This window comes from Lissotriton helveticus, chromosome 7 (genome assembly GCF_964261635.1).
Source record: "Lissotriton helveticus chromosome 7, aLisHel1.1, whole genome shotgun sequence".
Lineage (NCBI taxonomy): Eukaryota > Metazoa > Chordata > Amphibia > Caudata > Salamandridae > Lissotriton > Lissotriton helveticus.
In genome coordinates, this window is record NC_136068.1 from 178,041,891 (window position 1) to 178,055,749 (window position 13,859).

The window sequence follows — 13,859 nt, forward strand, 5'->3', positions numbered from 1 at the left end:
TTTCCGGAGGACTGCGAGAATGGGCCCATGGACGTTTTTCTGTCCCGGTGGCTGGAGAGCTGGCTGCCCCCGGACTCCCTGTCGCGATGCTTCGTGGTGGAGCGTGCTCACCGCGCCCTGACTCAGAAGCCGCCGGTCGGGGAGCGGCCTCGCCCGATCATCGCCAGGCTCCTCAACTTCCACGACAGGGACGTCATCCTCCGGGAGGCTCGGCTTAAGGACACCCTGCTCTATGATAATCATAAAATTATGATATTCCCGGACTATACCAAACTGGTCCACCGGCAGAGACACTCCTTCCTGGAAGCCAAGGCCAAGCTGCGTGGCTTGAAAATCCAATACTCACTGCTCTACCCGGCCCGCCTCCGTGTGATCTTCAACTCCAAGACCCTCTTCTTCGATACACCGGAGGCCGTCTTCAACTGGACCGATGAGACGGTCAGAGTTCGACCTCATGTCCAACCGGGGCTCCACTCAGGGTCGTCGCGTGCCTCGTCTCAGGACCGGGGCACCACGTCAGGCAGAGGGAAACGTCACCGCAAGTCTCGCTCCCGGCGGAGGTCCCTGTCCCAGGACCCTCTTTTGGGGGACACACAGCCCGATACGGATCACTCTGAACACGGCTCTTGATCACCGTTCACAGGAACTATCTGCTGGATGCCTTTCATATGTCAATCTGTGTGCTGCGGATGCTGAGCTGTGGTTGGTGGGACAGACATTGGCCGGTGCAGTATTGACTTCCTTTTTGGTGCATACCAGGGCCATCCTGGTCTGGTACTTTTCTGTGGTGCTTTGTTTATGACTCGACTGTATATGTTTTTTTTGGGGTTCGGGGCATGTAGTATGGGCTGCCTCCTCCTGTTGGGATTGGGGGGTAGTTCAGGGAGTGTGCCTGGTTAGTTTGGGGGGGAACTAGTTGGGATCCCTTGGTATGGCTGGCTTTGGGCGCTATGTTTTGGGCCTGAAGTACCGTTTACCGCGACAGATGCTTCATTGTTTATTGAGGTATGGGGGTGGGGGTGGGGGGTTTTGGGGTGTTTGGTTGCTTGTGGGTTGGGCTGGGGTTGGTGGGGTAGTGGGGTTTAGGGTAGTGTTCTGGGGGGTGCACGTGTTTCTTATGATGTTGGCAAACAGGGTGTCGTGGGCCGGGGTCGGGTACTGGGGTGGATGGGTACTGGCTCATCGTGACAATGGCTGAAGCTCCACGGCTTGTATCTCCTGGCACTTCCATGCGTGTACTGAGCTGGAACGTCCGGGGGCTCCTAGACAAGATCAAGCGGGGGGCCGTGCTTCGCTGGGCGAAAAGGGACTTGGCAGATGTGCTCTTTCTTCAGGAAACACACATGATGGGTACCAGGGCACTGAGTCTGCAGAGGTTTGGCTTCCACCAGGTGTTTCATGCTGGCTTCACTCGGGGATCGAGGGGCGTGGCCATTCTAGTTCACAGACGGCTGGCTTACACTCATGAGCGTCAATGGCTCGATCCTCAGGGCCGGTTTGTGTTTGTGCAGGGTAGGGTTGGTGTGGAGCCTGTGGTGTTCGGCTGTGTGTATGCCCCTCCCCCGTTGCAGTGGGCCCTTGCGGAGCGACTGTTTGCCTTATGGGCCGAGCTTCCCCGTTCCCTGGCTGTTATTGGAGGCGATTGGAATGATGTGGTGGACATGACCTTAGACAGACAGAGGGGACGAGGGGCCGAGGTTGTAGCCTCCCCTACTCGGCTGAGTGCCATGATTGATGGTCTTGGATGGGTGGATGTGTGGAGACATTTGCATGCCGGGAGGCGGGAATACACGTATGTCTCTGCTGTGCATGGCTCTCTTTCGCGCCTCGATTGTGTGTTTGTACCGGGGGCCTTCCTTGACAGGGTGCAGGGGGCGGCGATCCGGCCTCGCGGGCTCTCGGACCACTCCCCTGTGGCGGTGCAAATAGATCTCTGTAAGGCGCGCCAGCCGTTTCGGTGGCGGATGTCTACGTGGCACCTGCAGCGACCGGATTACTCCCAGCATCTGCGCGGTGCGATCGCCCACTACTGGCAGGATAATCTTACGGTAGGGATGGATGCCATCACAGTGTGGGAGGCCATGAAGCCCGCCTTGAGGGGGGTGGATATAGCCTGGTGCGCGACGGCTCGTCGGACTCGCCAACACAGTATTACTGCGGCCGCGGTGCGGGTGGAGGCGCTGGAGGTGCGGCACAGGGCGGCGGCAGACGATGTGACACTGCGGCTGCTTTTACAGGCGCAACAGTCTTACTCCTCGGTCTTATTAGATGAGGCACGCCAGGCGTGGCTGGCTACGCGTAGTAGGGTGTACCAGTGGGGCGACAAGTCTTGCACAATGCTCCATAGGCTTTGTCAGCAGACTCTGCAGCCGATCACCTTGCCGGGGCTTGTTGACGATACTGGAGTGGCGATTACAGACCCTGTGATCCTTGCGGCGAGCTTTGCGCGCCATTATGAACGTCAGTATGCCCCTCGGGAGAGCCTTTCCTCCGATGGCATTGAGGAATACCTCACAGCGGTCCATCCGCGGGCGGTCTCCGATGATGTTCGTGACGCTCTGGAGATCCCCCTGACGGCGGAGGAATTAGGCGACGCACTGGGTCAATTAAACGCGGGTAAGGCGCCGGGGCCGAGCGGGTTCCCCAGCGAATTCTATCGGACATTCCACCTACAGCTTGGGCCACATTACAGGCGGGCGTTGGAACTGGCGCGGGAGCGTGGCACCCTCCCCCCAGACTGGCGGCATGCCGAGATTGTGGTCTTTCAAAAGCCGGGCAGGCCCCCCGAGCGCCATGAGTCGTACCGTCCCATCTCCCTTATTAATTTTGAAGCCAAGCTCCTGGCCAAGGCGCTTGCGAATCGCCTCCTCCCGCACATCTCAACCCTTGTCCACCCGGATCAGGCGGGCTTTATGCCAAGCCGGGCGACGCGGCACAACATTCGGCGGGCCCAGGCCGCGCTGGACGCGATCGGAACCACCGGGGAACAAGCGGCGCTGTTGTTGGCAGACATTGATAGCGCCTTTGACTCGGTCAGCTGGACCTATCTCTTTACTCTCCTACCACTACTGAACTTGGGACCGGTTTTTATTTCCTATGTGAAGCTGCTCTATACAGATGTCACCGCTTCGGTACGTGTCTCTGGGGCGGTCTCTGCGCGGTTCCGTGTGGCCAGGGGCACCCGACAGGGATGTCCCCTCTCCCCGTACCTATTCGCGCTGGCTATGGAACCTATGGCCGCCCGGGTGCGCCAGGACGCGCTTTATCGGGGCTTTGTATGGGGGGCGGATCACACGGACCGCGTTGCCTTATATGCAGACGATGTGCTCTTCTTTATGACTGACTTGCATCGTACGGGCCCTCGCGTTCTTGAGATCATGCATGAGTTTGGTCTGGCGTCGGGGCTTTTTCTTAACCCACATAAGTCGACCTTGTGGGTGCTGGGGAGTGACTCGGTACACTGCCCATGGGCTGCGTCCCTCCGGGTGGTGGTCGAGGGCATGAAGTACCTGGGCGTCTTCCTCTCGGCCTCGGCCGCGGTGGCATGGGATCGGAACGTTCGGCCGGTGTGGGATAGGGTCCAGATGGACGTTAAGGCCTGGACCCGTATGCCCCTTAACATCTATGGGCGGTCGGCGATTTTTAAGATGGTTGCCCTGCCTCGGCTCCTCTACCAACTGCAGAATCATCCCTATAGAATCGACCCACAATGGTTCCGGAGTGTCAACTCGGTGTTGGGTAGGTTCTTGTGGGCCGGGGGCGCCTCTCGGGTGGCGCTACGTACCTGCTTTCTCTCTACATACAGTGGCGGCTTGGCGTCCACGGACCTCCTGTCTTATTACCAAGCCTCCCACCTCCTCGTGCTCAATGAGTGGTGGTATGGGGACCGTAGTGATCCGGCTTATGCTCTAGAGCACTCGTTGATGGGCGGAGCCACGCTCCACACATTGCTGTACTCGGCCAGGCGGAGGAGGATATTGCCGAGGGTCACTCAGGTGGTCTTCGCGGTCTGGCGGCAAGCTTTGCATCGTATGGGGTGGTGGGGCAGACTGACGGCCGAGACGCCGTTGTGGCATAATGGCCTGCTCCCGGCGCTGGCTTCCCTTTCCGGGTTTGGCGGCTGGGACGCGATCGGGATCTCGTCCCTTGGTCACGTTCTCTCCGGTACTACGCTTAAGTCCTTTCAGGACCTTAGCTCTGAATTCAATATGCCTAAGTCCCAATTCTTCCGGTACCTCCAGTTCCGTCATGCCCTTGGCCCGAGTCTGGTGGGCTTGGAGCAACTCCCTGATTTCAGTCCCATCGAGGCTAAGCTATTTATGGGTGACCTAGGCGACAAAAAGGTTTCTCAGATATATCGCTCCTTGGTTACACACTGTTCCCCTTCCCTCTCGTCGTTGAAGGCCTCCTGGGAGATTGATATTGGTCCCTTGGATGATGATGACTGGCGCGAGGCGCTTGAATCCCCCCGGGGAGCTGCTATAGCTGTCCGTCTCAGATTTATTCAGTTTAAGTACCTTCACAGGGCCTACTATACTAGAGAACGGCTGTGGCGGGCGGGCCTTATAGCCGCCCCGGAGTGTCTGAGGTGTGGTGCTGAGAGGGGGACGCTTCTCCATACTGTGTGGTCCTGCGGGAGGCTGACCAGATTCTGGGCGGGAGTTTGGGACTGTCTTTCGGAGGTGCTGGGGTGGGACCTGCCCCGTACCCCTAGGCTGGGTCTCCTTCATATCCTGGAAAATGTTGGGGGCAATGTCTACAAACGTCACCTGCTGCTTTTGGGACTAGTGGTGGCCAAGCGAGATCTGGCCCAAGCCTGGAAAAGTGTTCGTGCCCCCCCGCTGGGTGCATGGAAAGCGGGACTGGACTTCCTTATGGGCCTGGAATTGCCTGTCTTTGAGGCCAGAGGGTGTCCCCGGAAGCACTACAAAATTTGGAAGAGATGGGCGGAATACAGGGGTCTGCACCTCGACCCCCCCGCGGATCTTGATGATGTGTTGGCTCTGAATGTGGACCCCGTACCTTAGACTGTTGGCTGACTCCACCTTTGTTTTGCATCTTATGTTGCTACGCTGTGAACACGTGCACTGGGTTCGGGAGGGATAAGGGGTGGGTAGTAGGGGGGGGTGTAGTAGGGCGGTTGGGGTTGGGTGGTCTGGGAGGGGACTGGGGTATGTTTTTTTTTATAACTCTGGGTTCACTGCTATGCCTTTTTCAATGTCTGTCGTTGACAGTCTCCTCCTGACTGTGGAGGGCTGTATCGATTTATGCATGAACTCTTAATAAATACGGTTGTGAAAAACATTGTTAATACTTCTTCACAGCATATGCATTAAATATTCATAAAACATTTTCAGTATATAAAACTCTTCTATTCCACATGAACAAATGTCTTAATTTAGTCCAAAATATTTAAATTCATTCAAATCTGAAAAGTTAATTTTAGATTGAATTACTATTCACATTCAGGCTAAATAAACATCACTCTATGTACACTACACGCACAAGTTTCCAACTGACGCATATCATTCCTCTTGTACTCCCATCTCCAAAAACAAACAATTGTACACTTACCCATCACCTTTAAACTTCATCCATTCCATCATTGCCTTTACAAATGAGCACCACAACAAATACAAACAAGTGACTATAAAAACCTAACAAAGATTTTATGTATTTCACATAATATAACAAACAGACTCCACACTGCAGCAGGCCATGCTTTCACAGGCTCCCGTCACAAATTATTAACTGCCTGTTTTACATTATCATTCTCACACACACCAAACATCGCCCCACATGAACTCCGGTCTCCAAAGCAATAATGAATACTAGATTTTCCCATCACCCGTAAATAGTCAACACCCATTTCATTATTTCCTCTAAACATTTGCACCATAAATACCACTGCGAATACTCAAGGTAACTTTGAAAGCTTGGCGAGGAGTTTATGTATTCTACATTGTGGTAATATAAACAGGCTCTGCATGTCAACAGCCATTTCGAATTCTATCAACTAAATAAACGCACCATAACCCGGTAAGCCTTTTCCACACAATTTAATTTTTGTTGATTTTTCCCATCTTTTGTACTGGCCTGGGCATTAAAATACTGGTCATGCCCGTAAAAAAAACAGCCATGTGGCAACAATGGCGACAAAGTATGACACTTAATAACTACGCATGTAAAAGATGCATTCTGAATAATGCGTTATAACATATGTCCTTATGACTCGGCAACTATTCTACTGTTGAGAAGATATCAACAGAATGCATTACAGATGGCATACACACTAACTTCATTCTTAGACATCTGGATGCTCTTTGGAGTATCTTTCTACAACTTGCCTTAATTTGGTAAGGCTTACAAGCTCTTAACCTCTTGCTTCTTTCTGAGATATTTTAACAGAGATCTTAACGGTCCTATCAAATTTGGAACTTGGCAAATATAATTGTATGCTTTTTAAAAATTATACGGTATTGTGTTGAAATTATGTAAATTATGTAACTGCTAGATCTATATACCTTGATTTATTTAATTTCTGTTGCAAGAACCATCCAAAAAAATGAATGCCTGTTCCCTTTTTAAACCATCCTTTTATCCCTTTTAATTTCTAACCTCTTAAGAGATTACACGCACAGGCTGTGATTACAAGTATAGGTGCTGTTTAGTGCCCCTGACAAGAAAAAAAATGATACCATGGAGCAAGTTATTTATTGGGTGCGATAAATGGCACCTGTTACACGTTTATGGGAAATAACATGCAGATGTTGGTGTTTAATGCACAAAAATCTGCATTATATGGTAAATACTGTGCACTTTTCCCCTGTTTACATTCTTTAGGTTTGACTAGCCGAAATGTAACAAGCTTTGAGGTGTTTTAACGCATCCTATAATTATCGGATATATTAAATACCTTTTAATTTGCAATTCCAACCCGTGCACAGGTCGGAATACACTGACCACATCATAATCAGGTCCTTAGGTAGTAGACAAACCCCAAAAAGTAGTTTCACATGGAAAAGTGTTGCACAGCAATAAAAAGGCTAACATCACTAAAATAAGTGTGAGTACAGGGGTGTACAAGCACTGATTTCTAAAATGTAAATGCCTTTCTATATTACATATGTACAATATAATTGGTTATTTCACTTACAGTCTTGAAAAGTGTTTGTTTACCCAACGTGGTGCACCAAGTGTCCGCTGACAATATACTCCATTTATAAAGGATAAATACAAATTTACTAGGATGATGGATTGTAATTGGATCAAAAGAGTTTAACTTGATCTTGTATTGAATTGGATGAACAAATAAGCTAAATACAATTACATGTCATGAGACTGTTATTTTGAAGATGTGAAAAATATTTGCTCTATTAAACTAACCAAAGAAGACAATGGGTGATTTTCAAAATAAAGATGCATGAGCCTATTAACTCTGCATAAATATCTGGCTCAAAACAAAAATGTTCACATTTCCTAGAAAAGCCATTCAGTGGTAATGAAATGTTGGCATGCCTATATTACGCAGTGAAACATGACACTGGTGCTTACAACGCAACATATTTTAGATATGCTTATGTTACAATAGTCATGAATATGCAAGAGATGCGAGTGGTGTACGCCTTCATGATTAAGATAAGGAGCTAAACCTTTTTGAAAGTATTTTGTCAGGTATAAATGAGGCATAACAGTGGGCATAAGTGAGGCCTAACAATGGTCTGTTATGTTGAAGTTCTTTTAACTTACACACCCACTAGTACTGAGTGGTGCTGGCTGGTATTATAGTTGTTTGATTGCAGGGGATAGTTGGTGTTTGACTATTGCAATAATCCCCCAAGCTTTTAACCTTTAAGAAATTTGGAAACGCTTTGCATCACTTATCTGATTACCTTCTCAAGGTTTAAAATAAAAGTGCTAATTTTCGCCTCAAATGTGTGTAGGAAATTATCATGGGTAAAGGCATTGTAATTTACATATTTTCACATGGTGGGTGGAGATGAACAGGTCTGATGTGAGAAAATATTATTTGTTATGAATATTATTGAATTTTTTGATCTCATGATTATTGACCACTTATTAGCCACCACTTTTCTTCGACTGTCATCGACCTAAGTGCCAGCTTCTGTGAATTCCATCCATCTGTGTTTCAGACTTGAGGCATTTTCAAGTAGTGTCTTTGCCTTGCCTGGTTTCATGATGAGCTTAATTTAAGAACCCTTATAAACATAACTTACGGTTACCATAAGTTGCTACTTTTGTGTGCCGTCTCCAATATGTTTTTCTAAATGTGATTTGGCTTGCTCCTTTCACATAACAACCCTAATGCTAAATAATACTTTAGATATTCTTTTCTCATATTTCATTTGAAGCTAAGGTATAACTCGGGAAAGGTATAGCTGAGGAAAAGATATCAGACAAAGTAAAGGTACTAAAGTAAAATCCCGGAGACCTGGCCATAAGTGTTATTTGAAAAGTGGCTATTAATAAAAAGAAAGTACCTGTGTTTAAGAAACTCTTTTGCCTGCAGCATATGGTCTTAAAATGTGTTGGTTTCATTTAGAAATAAAAAGGAAAAGTAATAAACATACAGGAAAGGTTTCAACGTACTGTAGTCTTTACATTAAACTGTATAAAATGCTCAAAAACACCCTGCTGCCATAATACAGTCTAAAAGGAAGAAAATAATTCAGAACCTCAGTCCTGAAAACACAGTTCTTGGAGACTGCTAAGATTTGAAGGATCAAGTGTAAGGCAGAGTCAACTAAGGTACCTAGATTTCTGACCACTGAAATCAGAGCTGGGTGTCTACCCTTGCCTGGAAGCTGAAGATCTAGTCTTGGAGAATGAAGTACTTTTGCATGAGTAGTACTTTAAGGTTATCTATAAGACTTCTTTCTGATGGATATGTTTAACTGACGATTCCTCACCTTTTGAATTCCATCAGACTGGAAATATTTCCAGCTATTGTTTTAGTGTGCTGACAGGTCACTCCTTCGGACTCCGCAACAGCTGATGTTTCCATTTTGCGTTTTGGTGCCTTTCCTGTCTCTACCACTAGCCCTAACCACCAAAGTGTGGTACAATCGGGAGACTTGAGGGGAATGGTAGGTGGTAGAAAATGTGTTGCTCCCAACAGATTCCAGAACTTTCCATCACAGAAATGTGAGGAAAATTTGTTTTTTTTTCTTTGTCAAAGTTTGAGGCTTGCAAGGGCTTCTGGGTTAGAAAACCTGGTGAGAGCCACCCAAATCAAATCACCACACCCTGGATTTACCTGGTGCCTAGTTTTCAAAATGTTGAGACTTGAGGGGAATGGTAGGTGGTAGAAAATGTGTTGCTCCCAGCAGATTCCAGAACTTTCCATCACAGAAATGTGTTTTCTTTTCTTTGTCAAAGTTTGAGGCTTGCAAGTGCTTCTGGGTTAGAAAACCTGGTGAGAGCCACCCATATCAAATCACCACACCCTGGATTTACCTGGTGCCTAGTTTTCAAAAAGTTGAGGTTTGCTAAGTTTTCATAGGTGCTGGCTGAGTTAGGGCCCAAAATCCACAGCTAGCCACAATGCAAAAAGGGGTCAGTTTTCAGTAGAAAAATTACGTGTCCATGTTACATTTCGGGCCCTATTCTGTTGCGGGCACTAGCCCTACCCATACAAGTGAGGTACCATTTTTATTGGGAGACTTGGGGGAATGCTGGGTGGCAGGAAACTTGTGGATCCCCGCAGATTCCAGATGTTTTCCTCACAGACTTGAGTAAAATGTGTGTTTTTAGTTCAACTTTGAGATTTGCAAGGGCTTCTGGGTAGGAAAGCCTGGTGGGAACCACACAAGTCACCCCACCCTAGATTCCCCTGGGTGTCTAGTTGTAACAAATATACAGGTTTGCCAGGTTTCCATAGGTGTTGATTGAGCTAGGGCCAAAAATCCACAGTTACCAACATTTAAGAAAGGGTACTTTTTCAGTGGGAAAAAAAAAATGATGTGTCTGTGTTGTGTTTTGGCCCTTTTACTGTCGCAGGTACTAGGCCTACCTACATGTGAGGTACAATTTCTATCCTGAGACGTGGGAATACAGAATGGTAGAACATGTGTTACTATCAATTGTATTTCTCTGCATTTGTGCTGTCCAAATGTAAACTAGTGTATAAGTAAGAAGACATTTTGAAAAATGCCCTTTGAATCACTTGCTAGGATGAGTGCCCTCTAATTCGGAGATGTACAAATAACTACAGGTCCTAAACTCTGTATCTAGTGTCTATTTCAGAAATACATAGGATTCCTTGATACCTATTATTTCACTGTATTAATTGCTCTATACCCAGTACACAATGAAAAACCATTGAAGGGTACCATTCAGTTTACTCTTTGTAGCTCGTCTTCTTCAAAACCTACAAACTATATATATATATATATATATATATATGGTTTGTAGGTTATATATATATATATATATATATATATATATATATATATACATACACATACACATACACATACACATACACATACACATACACATACACATACACACATACACATACACACATACACATACACACATACACATACACATACACATATATATATATATATATATATATATATATATATATATATATCCCTGCAACTAAAAGGTTTTGGCAGGCAGACCGGTATATTCCTTTTGTAAATCAGTCATTGTGACAAGAAGTTACAAATGAAAACGTTGTGACAAATGGCCATTTTTTCCTACTCATTTTTATTATTGTTTGTATTTCAACAGTTTGTTTGAAAATGTTTGAGGGCTCTATACAAATGACCTTTTGCTGGACTCCGAATTCTGTACACTTTTCAGAAATCTATAGTTGTCCAGGATTATCCATGGGTTTCCACCACACACTGGAAGTAGATTGGAACACAAAAATTAGGAATGATGGGCTACCTCTCTGAAGAATGCCAAAACTGTGGTGCAAAAAATAGGCTTTTTTTGATTCAGCTCTGCATGTTCCTGAAAGCCAGGAAAAAAGGTGACTTTAGCGCAACAAACCTTTTGTTGATGCCATTTTTAGGAAAATAAACAGACACGTTTCCCCCTATTACGCCCCCACCTTCCCCCAACGAAAAATACTAAAGTTTACCTAATGTTTGGCTATTTTTACAATCTCGTCCAGGAGAAACATCAAACCCTGGGTATCTTTCTAATCCACGGAATTTGGAATAAAAGGATACAAATTTGACGTGGATTCCTTAAAGTTATGGAGGCCGGAGCATGAACTACCCCAAATAGCCAAAAAAGGACAGAGCATTCTTGGGAGGAAAGGCTTAGCAGCCAAGGGGTTAATAGGTACAACCAAATGGTTGATTATTCTTGTTTTCGGCCTTTAGATACTTACTTGTGAGTGTGTTAGCAAAATTTGCAGGCCTGCCCAGTCCTCAATTCTGGTCAAGAGTAACTTTCCTTATCCTTTTGTTTTAAGACTGTTTTTGAGGGGAAAGGATCTGTGGCTGATACAGCAGTGGCACTTACCTTAATTGTGGAAGATCAGTGTTTTGGTGCTCAGCGAAGTTTGGTGTACTCTACCTACTTTGTCTTTTACATTGACCACCTTCCAACTTTAAGGTTCACGAATATCTCATTCAGAATAAAGAAATGCTCAAAAGGAACTTTTTCTCAGACCTGTTGCTTTGATTTTCCTTTTTTTTAAATCTCTTTTTATTTTATTTTATGTTAAGCTCAGACTGTAACCTCACTCATGGCCTGTTTCTCAAAGATATGAGGGCAAACTCCTTATCCTGAAGTACGATTGGTGATTTCTCAACTCAATAATGGGATTTTCATTCTGTAATTCCAGCAATATCACATTTCCATTTTCCTAAATGTAAGATTAGTTACTGAGTTGTGAGGTTTCCTGGATGGTTCTTCCCTTGCTGGTAGTTTTCCACACTGGTAAAGCTTTCAAATTTTCATTCTAATATGTGCCTTTATAATGTGGGATTCCAAATGGAACACTAAAAACAAATGGGGGTTTAAGTGAAGAGGGTTTTCAGTGGGAAACCTATTAACATCATTTCTTTGCAGATTGTTGTTTGTCATTCATATTTCATATTTATAAATTTTGATCTCGCATGTACTTTGGGAAAACTGCATCAGTTGCACTTTTCCAGGAATACTGGTGCTGCCCGTGTAAATGCCATCGAAGCCAGAATGTTGCTTCAACAAAGATCTAATCCTCCATTTTGGTACTGCTGTGTGAGCAATTTTCAGAACCTTTTCGTTCCATTAATAATGAGGCCATTGGCATGTAGACAAACAATGCTTTCCAGATGCTTAACAGAGTGAAGCTGATTAGAGGTTACATCATTCTCAATGTGAGAAAACCATGTGACAACCAGTCTTCCTCCCAAAAAGGTATGTTTACAATTGGCTAAAATATCTTGGGGTATAGGAGACCTGGTTAGATTTTTTATTTTTGTAGGGCGTTTCTTTAGATCATAGCACTTCAGCTTGATTTTTAAGCAAACATGACATTGTTTTTAATTTGTATTTATATAGATGAACATCCCAATCAGTTTTTTGCATTCTGATTCACAGTGATTGTCTGACATGCATTGCTGGTATTGTACACTCAAGGGAATGAGCACACAAAGGGACGCTTTATAACTTGAGAGCACCCATATTGTTGGCGCTTTATGATAACCCAGGCATGTTGTGTTATTTGTTGGTTGCTGAACACAAAGCACACAATGAGTAAGGTAACTTCTTATGGGTGTAGTTAGTTGCAAAATATAACTGGGGTGTGGATGGGTATATCTTGGGTCCATGGGTCACACTAAGGTACTGAGTATTTGAGCGTTTTTTCTTTAAATGATAGGGATAATTGGGATTAGATACAGAGGTCCTTGGAGCCACTCTTTCCTTGTATTAAGTGGCAGGTCAAGATGATCTGAGTAATTCTAGGATACTGTCTCCATACATCTTGAAGGTCAAGTGAGGAGTTTTTATTGAGAATGGAGAGGGTGTAGAAACAAGTTGCTTCTTTTCTCTGACTGCATATATACTAATGTTGCTTTTCACCATTTCATCTTGCCGGAAAATCTTTTAGAACCACATCAATCCTGCGCTGGACTTCACTCAGACTCCCCCTGGAATGCTGGCCGTGGACAACATGCTGTACTTGGCGAAATGCCACCAGGATTCCTACATCAGGGTAATAATTTGTTCCACTGCTACCATTTCTTGTGTTTCTGAATGATCCTGTCCTATGTCGTCTGCAGTAAGTGACACAGAAATGACCAGCACCTGTTATTGCTACCCTCATGCCCATTATCCTGGTTGAGTTTCCCCCATTAATACACAAATGCCACTGGGTAGAAACCTGATGAACTCGTTTTGCCATGGAAGTTTCATAGCTCTTCTCTGAATGTTGGCCCTGCCGCTCTTTTTGCTTCCTCCTTTACATGCTTTGGTGATCTTAATTCTCCTTTTATATTTATTTCAACCTTGACTTCAGTTATCTTTTTGTTACAAAAGCACAATTGCGTGTTTTATGTACTTACTTGCACTTTGTGGTCTTATATTCTTTGGGCACATTGGCATATATTTGTCATTATCTTAGCACCTTGTGTTTTATCCCTGCCACTGAGCACAACAACATATTTTATAATCTTCATATTTCTCACTGTAGATGTCAAATATTTTACCACAGATTCTACATCAAATATTCTTTATGCTTTTTGGTTCTTTCGTCCCCTTCACTATTTCTGAATTTTGAATGAAGTGTGTGCTTGATGGCTTTATGAAGAATTGATATTTTTATTTTATTTTTACTTTGCTCATTATTGCATTTTAAAATATTTTTATGATTTGCGTTTCTAGGC

General features: G+C 45.1%; 1 protein-coding gene across 3 annotated transcripts in view; it reads left to right on the plus strand.

Moving 5' to 3' along the window:
* The window catches only part of ELMO2 (engulfment and cell motility 2), a 310,978-nt gene that overhangs the window by 193,507 nt on the left and 103,612 nt on the right, over nucleotides 1-13,859 (plus strand). For all 3 annotated transcript variants that reach the window (XM_078651887.1, XM_078651889.1, XM_078651888.1), the window contains one exon: nucleotides 13,085-13,189. In XM_078651887.1, the coding sequence (XP_078508013.1) occupies nucleotides 13,085-13,189 (105 nt within the window). The remainder of the gene's footprint in view (nucleotides 1-13,084; nucleotides 13,190-13,859) is intronic.